General features: G+C 39.2%; 1 protein-coding gene across 2 annotated transcripts in view; it reads right to left on the bottom strand.

Moving 5' to 3' along the window:
• T3dh (Type III alcohol dehydrogenase) overlaps positions 1–2,470 on the bottom strand; it is a 186,279-nt gene extending 183,809 nt beyond the window's left edge. Inside the window, exon 1 of one of the 2 annotated variants that reach the window (XR_011394443.1) lies at positions 2,346–2,470. Coding sequence is in view for 1 of the 2 variants with exons in the window: in XM_070103659.1 (XP_069959760.1) it covers positions 2,346–2,435 (90 nt within the window). In the remaining variant the exon portion in view is untranslated. The remainder of the gene's footprint in view (positions 1–2,345) is intronic. The other variant, XM_070103659.1, reaches the window with a different exon arrangement.
• Positions 2,471–18,598: the final 16,128 nt, after the last annotated feature.

The following is an 18,598-nucleotide window of genomic DNA, read 5'->3' as shown; positions in this document are numbered from 1 at the left end:
ATTTCCCACACTGGAATCACCAAGATCAATGAATCAAAGCTCATCCAACTGAAGTGACTCCTTGTATTGTGACAAAGCCAGGTTCTAAGTTGCAAGGAATTTTATGAAGTGAAGGACTCTCAAGATATCATGCCAGTTCTGCTTTTTCTTCTCAATCTGTGACTAATGTTGTGTGTCAAGAACTCCTCTGTTTTCAGCTAAATTTCTTTCCATTTCTTTCCACTGAGCAAAGCGCTCACACTGATTCTTAGCATTTTCATGAACATTAATTCTTTCAAGTGCTTTCCTCTGGATGAATCCACTTTCCTGCTCCAATGAGGATTGATGGTCTGACTGAGAATAGAGAAGACAACAGATACAAAATGCAGACTTTTTGGAAGGGGAGTAGACCAGCCTAGTGAGTCACTTCCTCACCACGACCATTTCCCAATTTCCTCTTGAACCAAATATTGTTCACTGAGCGGTTATTTGTTGGTAAGACTTATTTTTTGGGGAAAATATAGCATCTTCGATGCCATAAAATATGGTACAGTAGACCGTCATTTAGCACGAGTTTATCTGGCATGATTTGGGTATAACATGATTGAAGAATTGCGGCACAATTTTATGTAACATGTCCTAAGATGAATTTAACACGGTTCGGTTTGCGGGAAGGAAAAAAAACTTCCCATTTCCTCAAGCGGCCGCCTTGTTGTGGATCAGCGGGGGAGACCTACCACCATCCCCAGCCACCCCCCAACACCACCCCACCATCCCAACATTCATACTTCATACTTGTCCAGTCCAACTTCTCCGCTACAAGCTTGTGATTGTGAATTGTGTTTTGATCTTTTAATTACTATATCTTGTATCTGCCAAGCAATCATGACACCCAGTAGGCATACCAGTGTTGCTCAAAGTGGCAAGAAATTGTGTAAGTATTTAAGTCTTAGAATTAACGAAGGAAACAAAGATATTAGACAAGACATAACCTGTGGCCATAATGAAGTGTTACTTTGTACACATAAAAAGAGGTAAACATAAGTTTGTGTGACTGACTGATTTACTGAATGACTGACTGACTTAATGACTGACTTGCTGAATGACTTGACTGACTTACTGACTTGACTGAATGATATAACCCTTAAACTGCCCAAACAAAGATATACGTTGACGTGCGGCAGGCTCCGAACGTAGATCTATGTTTTTTTACGTGGTTTCAAATGGGGAAAATCAAGGTCGGAGTGCTATGCACGTGAGCATAGATCTACGTTTGGACAGTTTAAGGGTTAAAGTTAGACGCTCCAGTACAACCATCGACTTCAGTACCAGAGCCTCTACCATCCACCTCAGCCCAGTAGGGCCACAGCATAACTCTCCATTCTCTTCATAATCATCCACAAACACCAGCACCCACAATTTAAGGTAAGAAGTACTATTATTTATGTTACATTTGTAGTCTTAAGCAGTAAAAACAACATAATACATCACAACAATGAACTACAAATAGATATTCACTTTTATTTTTGTAAGATATGGAGGCCTAAAAAAAAGTGGTTTGGCTTTTTTGGGGTTCTCAGGAATGTAACCCTGTTTTTCCCATAAGTTCTTCAGTTCAGCTAACAAGGTTTTACCTAACATGGTGTTTCCAGGAACGTAACTACCATGTTAAATGACGGTCTACTGTATCTTCTTTTTGTGGGAAGTGATCATTTTTTTTTTGGTACAGAAACTGTGCAGTACCGTCCCATGTTTAGACTCGGGTCCCATCCTCAAGCTGTCCCAAAATATAGATGCAAATATACAAATATTCCCAGATCCAAAACAGTTCCAGTCCCAAGCATTTCAGATGAGGATTCTCAACTGTATCTTTATTTTAAATATACCCAAGTGTTCCACATGTGTCTAATTCATCAAACAACAAAGGACCCAACACACACAGAAGATGTAGCATCTAATAGGCCTCTTGCAATGCTCCAAGGTCTAACCAGTAGGCCATGCTAGTGTTTCACCACTCACTGCCCACACCATGACCTCACACCTTGCCTCCCTCACTACTCACCTGATAACACCAAATCACATGTTTGCATAAATATGCTTGATGTGTATCATATAATTCTTACATGACAATGCTATGTGCACAAGCAAAACATTTTATTTAGTTTTGCTCTGCATTTGTGTCAATTTCAGTTAAGCACAGGGTGCATGGTTTCAGATACTCTATATAGTATTCTCAAATGTTTCACAATTTTTACCATTCCTGCAAGACGAGAAACAGAAAAGGTTGACTTATAGTCAGTATTATATAGCGTTCATCATTTCCGAGCAAGAGCAGCAGCAGAACTCAAACTGATATGGAGACTAACCTGTGGAAGCGTCCCTTTAACTAGTGCAGGGATGTCATCCGTTGTGAACCCAAGAGCTTCTAGGCCATCATCCACCTTCAAATCACTCATGTAACTACGCAAGATATCAGCCAAGGCCAAACCTGGAAGAGAATTACTGATAACTACATATACATACATACATCTTTTTTTCTTTCAATAAATCTGCTGTATCCCACCGGGCAGGGTGCCCCCCCCCAAAAAAAAAAAAAAAAAAAAAAAAAAAGTTTCTTTTTAACTTGAGTAATATACAGAAGAAAAGGGATTACTAGCCCCTTGCTCCTGGCATGTTAGTTGCCTCTTACGGCACATATGGTTTACGGAGGAAGAATTCTGTTCCATTTCACCATGCAGATAAGAGGAAATTAACAAGAACAAGAACCAGTAAGAAAATAGAAGAAAACCCAGAGGGGTGTGTATATATATGCTTGTGAACATTAAAATGGTATAAAATACCGACAGATTGTTAGGTAAGACATATGCAACAGTTAGGTATCTTTATTTCGAAACGTTTCGCCTACACAGTAGGCTTCTTCAGTCGAGTACAGAAAAGTTGAAAGGAGCAGAAGAGCAGAAGAGACTTGAAGACGATGTAATCAGTCCATTACCCTTAAAGTTTTGAGGTGGTCAGTCCCTCAGTCTGGAGAAGAGCATTGTTCAAAGTCTGAAACAATATGGAGTTGAAGTGACAGGATGGAGCCTTATATAGCGCCAGGAGGTGAGACGTAGGTCACTAGTAGAACGCAGATGTTGGGAGGTCAAGTCCCTCTCAAATTCAGCCGTTCTCACTAGTAGAGGTTGACTTCGACAACCTCTACTAGTGAGAACGGAGACTACTACGGGAGGAAACTGCTAAGGCCACAATGCACGATAACGTAGCAATTCTAGGGGACTTCAACTTTAGTCAGATTGATTAGAATTTCTTGACTGGGAATTTAGAATCTAACGACTTCTTATAAGTAGTTCAGGTTTTTTTTTTTTGAAGCAGTTTGTGACAGAACCTACAAGGGGAAATAACCTGCTTGACTTGGTTCTGGCAAACAAAGAAACCTCTGTCAATAATTTAGAAATAACAGAGGAACTCGGCACAAGCAACCACAAATCAATTACCTTTAGCACTGACTGGAAGTATGATAATAGGGATAATTCAGTAACGGTCCCAGATTTTTGCTTAGCAGATTACAATGGGCTTAGAGAACACTTATCATTAATGGATTAGGGTAACGAAGAGAGCTATCAATATGAAAGTTTTCTGAACAAAGAACATTTATTCCGGATAAAGAAATTAGACCGAATAGAAATGACCCAAAATGGAGAAGAAAGGAATTTATAGGCATATCAAAAGAGGTGAGAGTCATCTTATGAATCAGTATATTGACATTAAGAGGGGTGTTAAAAAGGGGATAAGAAAAGCTAACCAGAACTATGAAATTAAAGTTGCTAGGGATTCAAAAACTAGCCAAAAAAGTTTTTTTTCCAGGTGAATAGAACAAAAATTAGAGATAAGATATGTCGCCATAAAAATAACTCTGGGTATCTTACTGACAAAGAGAATGAAATGTGCTCTATTTTTAATAATTATTTTCTCTCGGTTTTCCCTCAGAAGACACTAATAATGTCCCAATAATTGAGATTTTTAGTGGGCCTAAAGAAGACAAATTATGTAATATCACAGCCACTAGCAAAATGGCTATCAAACAGATAGACAGTTTGAAGCAAAATAAATCGCCCGGTCCTGATGAGCTTTTTTCAAGGGTTCTTAAGGAATGCAAAATGGAACTCTGTGAACCTTTAACTAATATTTTTAATTTATCTCTTCAAAAAGGTGTAGTGTCTGATATCTGGAAGATGGCTAATGAAATTCCTATTTTTTAAAGCAGGGGACAAGTTATTCCCATCAAATTACCACCCAATAAACCTAACCTCAATTGTAGGCAAATTACTAGTCAATTATAGCTGATAATGTAAGAAGCTATCTCGATATGCATAATTTGATTAATGATACTCAACATGGATTCACCAGGGCCATTCCTGCCTAACTAATTTATTATCTTCAGAAAGGCTTTTGAGGCTGTTGATCATGATAAAGAATTTGATTTTATTTGGATTTTAGTAAGGCTTTTGATAGAGCACCACATCAGAGACTGCTAAACAAAGTGGTTGCCCATGTCATTGGGAGAAAATTGCTGTCATGGATCAAGTCATGACTCACCAATATGAAGCAGAGAGTGTGCATAAATGGGGTTAAATCTGAGTGGTGTTCTGCAGGGATTGGTTTTAAACCCGTTGTCATTTATAATATATATAAATGACCTTGACAAGGGAATTACTAGTGATATAAGCAAATTTGCTGATGACTTGAAGATTGGTAGGTTAATCATTACAGACGTTGATGTCTCGGAACTTCAGGAGGATTTAGACAAACTCAGTTCATGGCCCGAAAAGTGGCAGATGCAGTTTAATGTAGATAAATGTAAAGTTTTAATGCTTGTAAATGTTCATAACCCTAGCACCTACCAGCTTAATAATGTTGAACTTAGCCGTACAGAATGTGATAAGGATTTGGGGGTTATAGTAACCTTAAACCAAGACAGCAATGCCTAAGTGTATGTAATAAGGCAAATAAATTACTGGGATTTATATCAAGAAGTGCAAGCAACAGTAGCCCAGCAGTTATACTACAGCTTTATACATCATTAGTAAGGCCTCACCTAGTTACGCAGCTCAGTTCTTATCTCCATTTTACAGAACAGATATAAATTCATTAGAAAACATTCAGCGACGAATGACAAAATTAATTCATTGCATTAGAAATCTTCCACATGAAGAAAGATTGAAGACCCTTAACCCTTTCAGGGTTTCGGCCATACTAGTATGGCTTACGACCCAGGGTTTTTGAAGTACTAGTACGCCTAAATTCTAGCACCTTCAAATCTAGTGAAAGCTGGTAGGCCTACATATGAAAGAATGGGTCTATATGGTCAGTGTGCGCAGTATAAAAAAATCCTGCAGCACACAGTGCATAATGAGAAAAAAAAAACGACCGTTTTTTTGGATTAAAACAGCAACTTTGCACTATATTTTCGTATGGTATTTATTGTTGTATTCTAGTTTTCCTGATCTCATTTTATAGAATGGAAGACATATTACAGAAGCAGATTTCCGATTGGTTTTACGAATGAAAGTATCTTAAAATTGAGCTCAAACTAGCAGAAATGTTAGATTTATACCAAAGTTCAAAAGTAAACAAATCATGCTATGTGTCCAATACACGTCAACTGGTGAGTCTAATATTCTTTCACAAGTGCGCTGATATTATTTATACCATTTGTACACCAATGCAGTAGTCTGCATAACAGTAAATCTTCTAATTTTTTTGTAAGAATAAAAATTCAAAGTGGAAAGCAAAACAATGTAAGAGGGGCATGGGGACGTGACTAATGAACAGAGGAAATGTTATTTTAGTGCCAGGAATGTCTTTCTTGTTAATTCTGGACCCTATTCAGAAATTGGCATCTTTTGAAATTTGTGTGAAATTGGCAAAATTGCTAAATTCTGACCACTTTATTGGATAGTTGAAATCGGTAAATGGGTGGTTTCTTGTACTCATTCGATACAAAAAATAGAGTTCTAGTGAAACAGTTATGATTTTTGTCGACTAGTACATTGGAATTGGCTAAAAATAGAGCTCAAAGTGGGCAAAATCGCCGATGCGTAAACATCGTTGAGACCGCTAACTTCGCGAGAGCATAATTCCGTAAGTTTTCCATCAAATTTCATACTTTTGGTGTCATTATGATCGGGAAAAGATTCTCTATCTTTTCATAAGAAAAAATCATTTTTTTTTGTTTTTAAAATTTGGCCGATCCTGAGAACAAGTCTCGGAGAGGGCCTGTCCACCGTTTGTCTGTCTGTATCTATGTCTATCTCTGTCTCTATCTCTGTTTGTCTCTGTCTTTGTCTCTGTCTATCTGTCTCTGTCTATCCCTGTCTATCTCTTTCTGTCTGTCTATCTCTGTCTCACAGGTACACGTAAATACAAGTATACATAGTGTCAATTACCTAAGATAACCCAAAAAATCCAGACAAAGTGCTATACTCTGCTTGAAGATATGAATAAAGGTGATGACCCAGTCTTGTGGCTCTCTCTGAGACAGAGAGCTAGACGGATAGACAGGGAGCTTGACAGACAGACATGCTTGTGTACCATCGAAAACAAAGCGAGGGCGATGCTTCTAATCTTTTCTTATCACATGTTATCACTGTGCACCCTCACGTATGCTCATCAAACGTCGGCTCTTATCAGATGTTATCTCATCTTATCATGTCACTGTCAGGGGTGGACTTTGTTTTTCATACTTCAAGGGAGCTTATTATTACCTATTATTGTTATGTATTCTTTTTCTCCCCTTCCTCCTCCTTCTCCTTCTCCTCCTTCTCATTATTATTATATACTTCCACATATCCAAAACATTGCTGCGATCTATAAATACTTTGTATATAGAATAGGGCCCCGCTTTATGGCATTTCGCTTTACGGCATTCCGCTAATACGGTCATTTCAAATTATGACCAAAACTCGCTACACGGCTCCCCCCACCTGACTTTCTAATACGGTCACCATGCCCAACCCGGTTTGTTTACATTCTCCATGAGATCTGCAAGAACTAAGTCTCTCCATTTTGTCTGTAAACTCAAAAATTTCAAGTGTTTTTAAAAGTTACTTCATGTTTTATATATACTCTGATAATTATACTTATGTATAATTTTATTTTATTTTTTTTATTATCACACTGGCCGATTCCCACCAAGGCAGGGTGGCCCGAAAAAGAAAAACTTTCACCATCATTCACTCCATCACTGTCTTCCCAGAAGGGTGCTTTACACTACAGTTTTTAAACTGCAACATTAACACCCCTCCTTCAGAGTGCAGGCACTGTACTTCCCATCTCCAGGACTCAAGTCCGGCCTGCCGGTTTCCCTGAATCCCTTCATAAATGTTACTTTGCTCACACTCCAACAGCACGTCAAGTATTAAAAACCATTTGTCTCCATTCACTCCTATCAAACACGCTCACGCATGCCTGCTGGAAGTCCAAGCCCCTCGCACACAAAACCTCCCTTACCCCCTCCCTCCAACCTTTCCTAGGCCGACCCCTACCCCGCCTTCCTTCCACTACAGACTGATACACTCTTGAAGTCATTCTGTTTCGCTCCATTCTCTCTACATGTCCGAACCACCTCAAGAACCCTTCCTCAGCCCTCTGGACAACAGTTTTGGTAATCCCGCACCTCCTCCTAACTTCCAAACTACGAATTCTCTGCATTATATTCACACTACACATTGCCCTCAGACATGACATCTCCACTGCCTCCAGCCTTCTCCTCGCTGCAACATTCATCACCCACGCTTCACACCCATATAAGAGCGTTGGTAAAACTATACTCTCATACATTCCCCTCTTTGCCTCCAAGGACAAAGTTCTTTGTCTCCACAGACTCCTAAGTGCACCACTCACTCTTTTTCCCTCATATATATATATATATATATATATATGTATATATATATATATATATATATGTATATATATATATATATACACAGTGGACCCTCGACTAACGCTATTAATCCGTTCCTGAGAGCTCATCGTTAGTCAAAATAATCGTTAGTCAAGTTAATTTTTCCCATATGAAATAATGGAAATCAAATTAATCAGTGCAAGACACCCAAAAGTATTGAAAAAAAAATTTTAACACATGAAATATTAATTTTAATACACACAAACTGAAGAAGACATGCACAGTTACATGACACTTACCTTTATTGAAGATCTGGTGATGATTGATGGGATGGGAAGAGGGAAGTGTGTTGATGGTCTTAGTGTTTAGAAGGGGAATCCCCTTCCATTAGAACTTGAGGTGGCAAGTCCTTTTTCGGGGTTACTTCCCTTCTTCTTTTAATGCCACTAGGACCAGCTTGAGAGTCACTGGACCTCTGTCGCACAACATATCTATCCATAGAGGCCTGTACCTCCCGTTCCTTTATGACATTCCTAAAGTGTTTCACAACATTGTCAGTGTCACCATTAAACACTTGTTCAGGTTTCAGTCCTTCACTGTCTATGTACTCCTTGAATTCCTGCACATATTTTTCAGCTGCTTTTTGGTCCAAACTGGCAGCCTCACCATGCCTTATCACACTATGTATGCCACTACGATTCTTAAATCTCTCAAACAAACCTTTGCTGGCCTTAAATTCACTCACATCACCACTAGTTGCAGGCATTTTTCTAATTAAATCGTCATGCAACTTCCTAGCCTTTTCACACATGATCGCTTGAGAGATGCTATCTCCTGCTATCTGTTTTTCGTTTATCCATACCAATAACAGTCTCTCAACATCTTCTATCACTTGCGATCTCAGTTTTGAAAACATAGTTGCACCTTTGGCAAGAACAGCTTCCTTGATTGCCGTTTTCTTGGCCACAATATTAGCGATGGTTGGTTGGGGTTTTGTGTATAGCCTGGCCAGCTTGGAGACACACACTCCACTTTCATACTTAGCAATGATCTCTTTCTTCATATCCATAGTAATTCTCACCCTTTTTGCTGTAGGGTTGGCACTAGAAGCTTTCTTGGGGCCCATGGTAACTTATTTTGCAGGTGCAATCACTAAAAAGGCTATGATAATATGAAATGTTCCGATTGTATGCTTGGAAGCGACCGCAGTGGCTGGCTGTTTTGTAAACACTGGCCAGAAGTGGACGCGTCTCAGACGGAACGAATAGTGTTGGTCGAGTTTTTTAGCATTAATCGAGGCAAAATTTTTGCGATAAAATGTATCGCTAGTCAGATTTATCGTTAATCGATGCCATCGCTGGTCGAGTGTCCACTGTATATATATATATATATATATATATATATATATATATATATATATATATATATATATATATATATATATATATACACACACCTACCATGCGACTTACGACCTGCTCGACATACGTCCACTCGACTTACGACCATGCATCTGGCAGCTGGGCTGGGCCGGCTGATGCACACCGCAGTACAATATTTGACAATACTCTTGGCGGCAATGCGTCATGCAGGCAGCATCAGTTTGAGTAACCCTGCCCTATCAGCAGGATCATACTGTATTAACTGTACTAACTGGACACTAAATTTTACCATGGCCCCTAAGATGAAGTCTGAATCTTGCACTGGAGATTGTGGCAAGAAATGCTCTTACTTTCCAACTCTATTTGTTTTCACTTGCACATAAACCTGTCTGTATCTGTCTGCCTGTATAACTGTATCTGTCTGCATCTCTGTGTATCTGTCTACCTGTGTGTCTGTCTTTCTGTCTACCTGTGTGTGTCTTTCTGTCTATCTGTGTGTTTCTGTCTACCTGTGTCTCTGTCTGTGTCTCTGTCTTTCTGTCTACCTGTGTGTCTTTCTGTCTACCTGTGTGTCTTTCTGTCTACCTGCATGTGTCTTTCTGTCTACCTGTGTGTCTGTCTTTCTGTCTACCTGTGTCTGTCTTTCTGTCTACCTATGTGTCTGTCTTTCTGTCTACCTGTGTCTGTCTTTCTGTCTGCTTGTCTGTCTCAGAGCCACTCATTAAGAATGTAATTGGTCTTGAAGATGCCATATTAATAATGATATTAACACAATAATAATCACTGAGGTGCATTATATGTGCAAAAAACGTTAATATAGACATTTTGCTTAATCCATCTATGTTTTTTTTTTCAAAATTTTATGATAAACATGTTACATAACATATAAATTAACAAAAATGAGATGTTTTTCTGGTCGGCTTGACAGAGTGAACAGAAACCATTCGTGTCCGGGCTGGTAACAACAACAACAACGTTTGTTTACGTAACTCGCCAACCTTCTACCCTCTCATTCGTTTATTCATTTAATCTTGTTTACTCACCTCTCACTCTACATTAAGACTACAGCTGTTTTAAAGTAAGTAATGAGTGGACACGATTATTATATTATAGTTTAATATTATTATTAATATTAGTACATATGTATTATTGTAATAATAATAATAATAATAATAATTATTATTATTATTATTATTATTATTGTTATTATTAATTTAGGGCACTGGAGCACAGATCCACTGTATAGCACTTTGTCTGGATTTTTTGGGTTATCCTAGGTAATTTATATTATGTATGATTACTTATGTGTACCTGTGAGAGAGAGAGATACAGAGAGACAGCCACATTCAGTCAGCCAGTCAGTCAGCCAACCAACCACCCACACATCCGACCACCCATCTGGCCACCCATCTGGCCACCCACCCGGCCACCCAGCCAGATACGTAATGCACATGTTCCAGAGTTGTTTCTCTTTACTTAGGGTATAGGTTTTACTACATTCTGGCAGGATGACACTACCAGTGGTATTCTCCCATTCCACTGTGTCGACAATATATAAAGATAACAGTAACATATGATACAGTGGACCCTCAGCTAACGATATTAATCCATTCCTGAAAGCTCATCGTTAGCTGAAATTATCGTTAGCTGAATTAATTTTCCCCATAAGAAATAATGGAAATCAAATTAATCCATGCAAGACACCACAAAGTATGAAAAAAAAAATTTTTACCACATGAAATATTAATTTTAATACACACAAATGGACACTTACCTTTATTGAAGATCTGGTGATGATTGATGGGATGGGAGGAGGGGAGATTATGGAAGTTGTTAATTTTCAGGAGGGGAATCCCCTTCCATTAGGACTTTAGGTAGCACGTCCTCTTCCGGGGTTACTTCCCCTCTTCTTTTAATGCCACTAGGACCAGCTGACCATGGTGCAGCAACAGCTGACCGTTGTGCAGCAACAGCTGACCGTGGTGCAGCAACAGCTGATGGTGGTGCAGCAACAGCTGACTTTGGTGCAGCAGCAGCTGACCGTGGTGCAGCAACAGATGACGGTGGTGTAGCAGCAGCTGACTGTGGTGCAGGAGCTGACCGTGGTGCAGCAGCAGCTGACTGTGGTGCAGCAGCAGCTCACCGTGGTTCAGCAACAGCTGACTGGTGCAACAACAGCTGACTGTGATGCAACAACAGTTGACGGTGGTGTAGCAGCAGCTGACCGAGGTGCAACAGCAGCTGACCGTGGTTCAGCAAAAGCTGACTGGTGCAGCAACAGCTGACCATGGTTCAGCAACAGCTGACTGTGGTGCAGCAACAGATGACTGTGGTGCAGCAGCAGCTGATCATGGTGCAGCAGCAGCTGATTGTGGTGCAGCAACAGCTGGTGGAGCAGCAGCAGCTGACCGTGGTTCAGCAACAGCTGATTGAGGTGCAGTAGTAGCTGACCGTGGTGTAGCAGCAGCTGACCGTGGTGCAGCAGCAGCTCACTGTGGTGCAGCAAGAGCTGACAGTGGTGCAGCAACAGCTGACGGTGGTGCAGCAGCAGCTAACCGTGGTCGACAGTACGTATTTCCCACCCTTTTTACATATGATCGGTTGAAAGATGGTATCTCCTGCTATCTGTTTTTCATTTATCCACTTCATTTCCATAGTAATTTTCACCTTTTTTACCGCATGGTTGGCATTAGACGCTTTCTTGGGGCCCATTGTGACTTATTTTGCAGGTACAATCACTAAAAATGCTGTGATAATATGAAATGTTCAGATTGTATGCATGGATGCCACTGCACTGGCTGGCTTGTAAACACTGGCACCCACGGGACAACTGAGGCGCGCTTAGGCCACATGTGGACGCGTCTTCAATGAATCACATTGGGCAAGTTTTTTGCGTTAGCTGAGTCAAAATTTTTGTGTTAAAATGTACTGTTAGCTGGATTTATATATATATATACATATATATATATACAGTGGACCCCCGCTTAATGATCACCTCCAAATGCAACCAATTATGTAAGTGTAATTATGTAAGTGCGTTTGTACGTGTATGTTTGGGGGTCTGAAATGGACTAATCTACTTCACAATATTCCTTTTGGGAACAAATTCGGTCAGTACTGGCACCTGAACATACTACTGGAATGAAAAAAGTTCGTTATCCGGGGGTCCACTGTATATATATATATATATATATATATATATATATATATATATATATATATATATATATATATATATATATATATATATATATATATATATATATACAGTGGACCCCACATAACGATTACCTCCGAATGCGACCAATTATGTAAGTGTATTTATGTAAGTGCGTTTGTACGTGTATGTTTGGGGGTCTTAAATGGACTAATCTACTTCACAATATTCCTTATGGGAACAAATTCGGTCAGTACTGGCACCTGAACATACTTCTGGAGTGAAAAAATATCGTTAACCGGGGGTCCACTGTGTGTATATATATATATATATATATATATATATATATATATATATATATATATATATATATATATATATATATATATATATATATATATATATATATATATATATATATATATATATATATATATATATATATATATATATATATATATATATATATATATATATATGCAATAAGATCACAGTAAACAGGTGATTTTAAATTATGCAAAACAACCACTGTGAAAGAGTAGTGAAATTCCAAGCGCTTTTGTGACTATTCATATTGTCACAGTTCCTTGACAATGTGAGTAGTCACGAAAGCACTTGGAATTTCACTACTCTTTCGCAGTGGTGCTTTTGCATGCATATATATATATATATATATATATATATATATATATATATATATATATATATATATATATATATATATATATATATATATATATATATATATATATATATATGCAATAAGATCACAGCAAACAGGTGATTTTAAATTATGCAAAACAACCACTGTGAAAGAGTAGTGAAATTCCAAGCGCTTTCGTGACTATTCATATTGTCACAGTTCCTTGACAACGTGAGTAGTCACGAAAGCGCTTGGAATTTCACTACTCTTTCGCAGTGGTGCTTTTGCATATATATATAATTTTTTTTTTTCAACAAGTTGGCCGTCTCCCACTGAGGCAGGGTGACCCAAAAAAGAAAGAAAATCCCCAAAAAGAAAATGCTTTCATCATCATTCAACACTTTCACCACACTCACACATAATCACTGTTTTTGCAGAGGTGCTCAGAATACAACAGTTTAGAAGCATATACGTATAAAGATACACAACATATCCCTCCAAACTGCCAACATCCCAAACCCCTCCTTTAAAGTGCAGGCATTGTACTTCCCATTTCCAGGACTCAAGTTCGACTATATGAAAATAACCGGTTTCCCTGAATCCCTTCACTAAATATTACCCTGCTCACACTCCAACAGATCGTCAGGTCCCAAGTACCATTCATCTCCATTCACTCCTATCTAACATGCTCACGCACGCTTGCTGGAAGTCCAAGCCCCTTGCCCACAAAACCTCCTTTACCCCCTCTCTCCAACCCTTTCGAGGACAACCCCTACCTCGCCTTCCTTCCCCTATAGATTTATATGCTTTCCATGCCATTCTACTTTGATCCATTCTCTTTAAATGACCAAACCACCTCAACAACCCCTCTTCTGCCCTCTGACTAATACTTTTATTAACTCCAAAACTTTTCCTAATTTCCACACTCTGAATTTTCTGCATAATATTTACACCACACATTGCCCTTAGACAGGACATCTCCACTGCCTCCAACCGTCTCCTCGCTGCTGCATTTACCACCCAAGCTTCACACCCATATAAGAGTGTTGGTACTACTATACTTTCATACATTCCCTTCTTTGCCTCCATAGATAACGTTTTTTGACTCCACATATACCTCAATGCATCACTCACCTTTTTCCCTCATCAATTCTATGATTAACCTCATCCTTCATAAATCCATCCGCCGACACGTCAACTCCCAAGTATCTGAAAACATTCACTTCTTCCATACTCCTCCTCCCCAATTTGATGTCCAATTTTTCTTTATCTAAATCATTTGATACCCTCATCACCTTACTCTTTTCTATGTTCACTTTCAACTTTCTACCTTTACACACATTCCCAAACTCATCTACTAACCTTTGCAATTTTTCTTTAGAATCTCCCATAAGCACAGTATCATCAGCAAAAAGTAACTGTGTTAATTCCCATTTTGAATTTGATTCCCCATAATTTAATCCCACCCCTCTCCCGAACACCCTAGCATTTACTTCTTTTACAACCCCATCTATAAATATATTAAACAACCATGGTGACATTACACATCCCTGTCTAAGACCTACTTTTACCGGGAAGTAGTCTCCCTCTCTTCTACACACCCTAACCTGAGCCTCACTATCCTCATAAAAACTCTTTACAGCATTTAGTAACTTACCACCTATTCCATATACTTGCAACATCTGCCACATTGCTCCCCTATCCACCCTATCATATGCCTTTTCTAAATCCATAAATGCAATAAAAACTTCCCTACCTTTATCTAAATACTGTTCACATATATGCTTCAATGTAAACACTTGATCTACACATCCCCTACCCACTCTGAAACCTCCTTGCTCATCCGCAATCCTACATTCTGTCTTACCTCTAATTCTTTCAATAATAACTCTACCATACACTTTTCCTGGAATACTCAATAAACTTATTCCTCTATAATTTTTACAATATCTTTTGTCCCCTTTCCCTTTATATAAAGGGACTATACATGCTCTCTGCCAATCCCTAGGTACCTTCCCCTCTTTCATACATTTATTAAACAAAAGTACCAACCACTCCAACACTATATCCCCACCTGCTTTTAACATTTCTGTCATGATCCCATCAGTTCCAGCTGCTTTACCCCCTTTCATTCTACATAATGGCTCACGTACCTCCCCCACACTTACATTCTGCTCTTCTTCACTCCTAAAAGATGGTATACCTCCCTGACCAGTGCATGAAATTACCACCTCCCTTTCTTCCTCAACATTTAAAAGTTCCTGAAAATAAATATATATATATATATATATATATATATATATATATATATATATATATATATATATATATATATATATATATATATATATATATATACAGTGGACCCCCGCATACCGTACGCATCGCATACCGTACAATCCGCATACCGGTCGCTTTGATCGCAAAAATTTTGCCTCGCATACTGCCCAAAAACCCGCTCACCGCCCTTCGTCCGAGACGCGTGCAATGTGCGGCCTAAGCCAGCCTCATATGTTCCGCCGGTGGCATTGTTTACCAGCCAGCCTCCGCGGTAACATCCAAGCATACAATCAGAATATTTCGTATTATTACAGTGTTTTCGGTGCTGTTTCTGGAAAATAAGTGACCATGGGCCCCAAGAAAGCTTCTAGTTCCAACCCTACAGCAACAAGGGTGAGAATTCCAATAGAGATGAAGAAAGAGATCATTGATAAGTATGAAAGTGGAGTGCGTGTCGCCGACCTGGTCAGGTTGTACAAGAAACCCAAATCAACCATCTCTACTATTGTGGGCAACAGAAAGGCAATCAAGGAAGCTGTTCTTGCCAAAGCTTTAACTGTGTTTTCGAAACAGAGATCGCAAGTGATGGAAGATGTTGAGAGACTCTTATTGGTGTGGATAAATGAAAAACAGCTAGCAGGAGATGGCGTCTCTCAAGCGATCATAAGCGAAAAGGCTAGGAAGTTACATGAGGATTTAATTAAAAAAATGCCTGCAACTAGTGATGATGTGAGTGAATTTAAGGCCAGCAAAGGTTGGTTTGAGAAATTTAAGAAGCGTAGTGGCATACATAGTGTGATAAGGCATGGTGAGGCTGCCAGTTCGGACCACAAAGCAGCTGAAAAATATGTGCAGGAATTCAAGGAGTACATAGAAAGTGAAGGACTGAAACCTGAACAAGTGTTTAATTGTGATGAAACAGGCCTGTTTTGGAAGAAAATGCCAAGCAGGACCTACATTACTCAGGAGGAAAACGCACTCCCAGGACATAAGCCTATGAAAGACAGGCTTACTTTGTTGATGTGTTCCAATGCTACTGGTGATTGCAAAGTGAAGCCTTTATTAGTGTATCACTCTGAAACTCCCAGACCGTTCAGGCAAAAGAATGTCCTCAAGGAGAATTTGTGTGTGCTGTGGAGGGCAAACAGTAAGGCATGGGTCACTAGGGACTTTTTCTATGACTGGTTACACCATGCATTTGCCCCCAATGTGAAAGATTACCTAACTGAAAAGAAATTAGAACTTAAGTGCCTCCTGGTGTTAGACAATGCCCCTGGTCATCCTACAGACGTGGCAGAGCGACTTTATGGGGACATGAAATTCATTAAGGTGAAGTTTTTGCCTCCTAATACCACTCCTCTCCTGCAGCCCATGGACCAGCAGGTTATTGCAAACTTCAAAAAACTGTACACAAAAGCTCTGTTTGAAAGGTGCTTTGTAGTGACCTCAGAAACTCAACTGACTCTAAGAGACTTTTGGAGAGATCACTTTAATATCATCAATTGTGTAAACCTTATAGGTAAGGCTTGGGAGGGAGTGATTAAGAAGACCTTGAACTCTGCTTGGAAGAAACTGTGGCCAGAATGTGTAGACAAAAGGGATTTTGAAGGGTTTGAGCCTAACCCTGAGAGGATTATGCCAGTTGAGGAATCCATTGTGGCATTGGGAAAGTCCTTAGGGTTGGAGGTTAGTGGGGATGATGTGGAAGAGTTGGTGGAGGAGGACAATGAAGAACTAACCACTGATGAGCTGATAGATCAACTTCAACAGCAAGAGGCCAGACCTGAGGAAACTGGTTCAGAGGAGGGGAGAGAGAAATTGAAGAAGTTGCCTACTACAAAGATTAAGGAAATCTGTGCAAAGTGGCTTGAAGTGCAAACCTTCATGGATGAAAATCACCCTCACACAGCTATTGCAAGCCGTGTTGGCAACCTGTACACTGACAATGTTGTGAAACACTTTAGGGAAGTCATAAAGGAACGAGAGGTACAGGCCACTATGGACAGATATGTTGTGCGAAAGAAGTCCAGTGACTCTGAAGCTGGTCCTAGTGGCATTAAAAGAAGAAGGAAAGTAACCCCAGAAAAGGACTCGACACCTCAAGTCTTAAAGGAAGGGGATTCCCCTTCTAAACACTAACACTCTCTCTCCCCTCCTCCCATCCCATCAATCATCACCAGATCTTCAATAAAACTAAGTGTCATGTAATTGTGCATGCCTTTTTCAGTTTGTGTGTATTAAAATTAACATTTCATGTGGTAAAAATTTTTTTTTTTCATACTTTTGGGTGTCTTGCACGGATTAATTTGATTTCCATTATTTCTTATGGGGAAAATTCATTCGCATACCGAACATTTCGCATAACAACCAGCCCTCTTGCACGGATTAAGGTCGCTATGCGGGGGTCCACTGTATATATACAGTGGACCCCCGGTTAACGATATTTTTTCACTCCAGAAGTATGTTCAGGTGCCAGTACTGACCGAATTTGTTCCCATAAGGAATATTGTGAAGTAGATTAGTCCATTTCAGACCCCCAAACATACACGTACAAATGCACTTACATAAATACACTTACATAATTGGTCGCATCCGGAGGTGATCGTTATGCAGGGGTCCACTGTATATATATATACATATATATATATATATATATATATATATATATATATATATATATATATATATATATATATATATATATATATATATATATATATATATATATATATGTCGTGCCGTGGCTTAAATAGCAACGCTCATCTTGCCATATAGGACAAGTGAAAATTTGTGTATGCAATAATTTCGCCAAAATCATTCTGAACCTATATAAACTACCTACATAGTACTGTAATGTAATGTACAATCATTATTTCATTCTTTTTACCATAATTTACTTCTATTGTTATATTTTAATTATGTACTGTAAATTTTACATCGCATACAGTAGATGTTACTGTTATCTTTATGTATTGTCGACACAGTGGAATGGGAGAATACCACTGGTAGTGTCATCCTGCCAGAATGTAGTATAACCTATACCCTAAGCAAAGAGAAACAACTCTGGAACATGTGTAATACGTATCTGGCTGGCTGGCTGGCTGGGTGGCCGGGTGGGTGAGTGGGTAGCCAGGTGGCCGGGTAAGTAGTTGGCTGACTGAATGTGGCTGTCTCTCTCTCTGTATCTCTCTCTCTCTCTCTTTCTTTCTCACAGGTACACGTAAGTGAAGTTATCATACATAGTATAAATTACC

The sequence above is a fragment of the Cherax quadricarinatus genome, chromosome 86 (genome assembly GCF_038502225.1).
Source record: "Cherax quadricarinatus isolate ZL_2023a chromosome 86, ASM3850222v1, whole genome shotgun sequence".
NCBI classification, from domain to species: domain Eukaryota; kingdom Metazoa; phylum Arthropoda; class Malacostraca; order Decapoda; family Parastacidae; genus Cherax; species Cherax quadricarinatus.
Note: the sequence above shows the minus strand (reverse complement) of the source record. Positions and strands in the feature narration are given on the sequence as shown.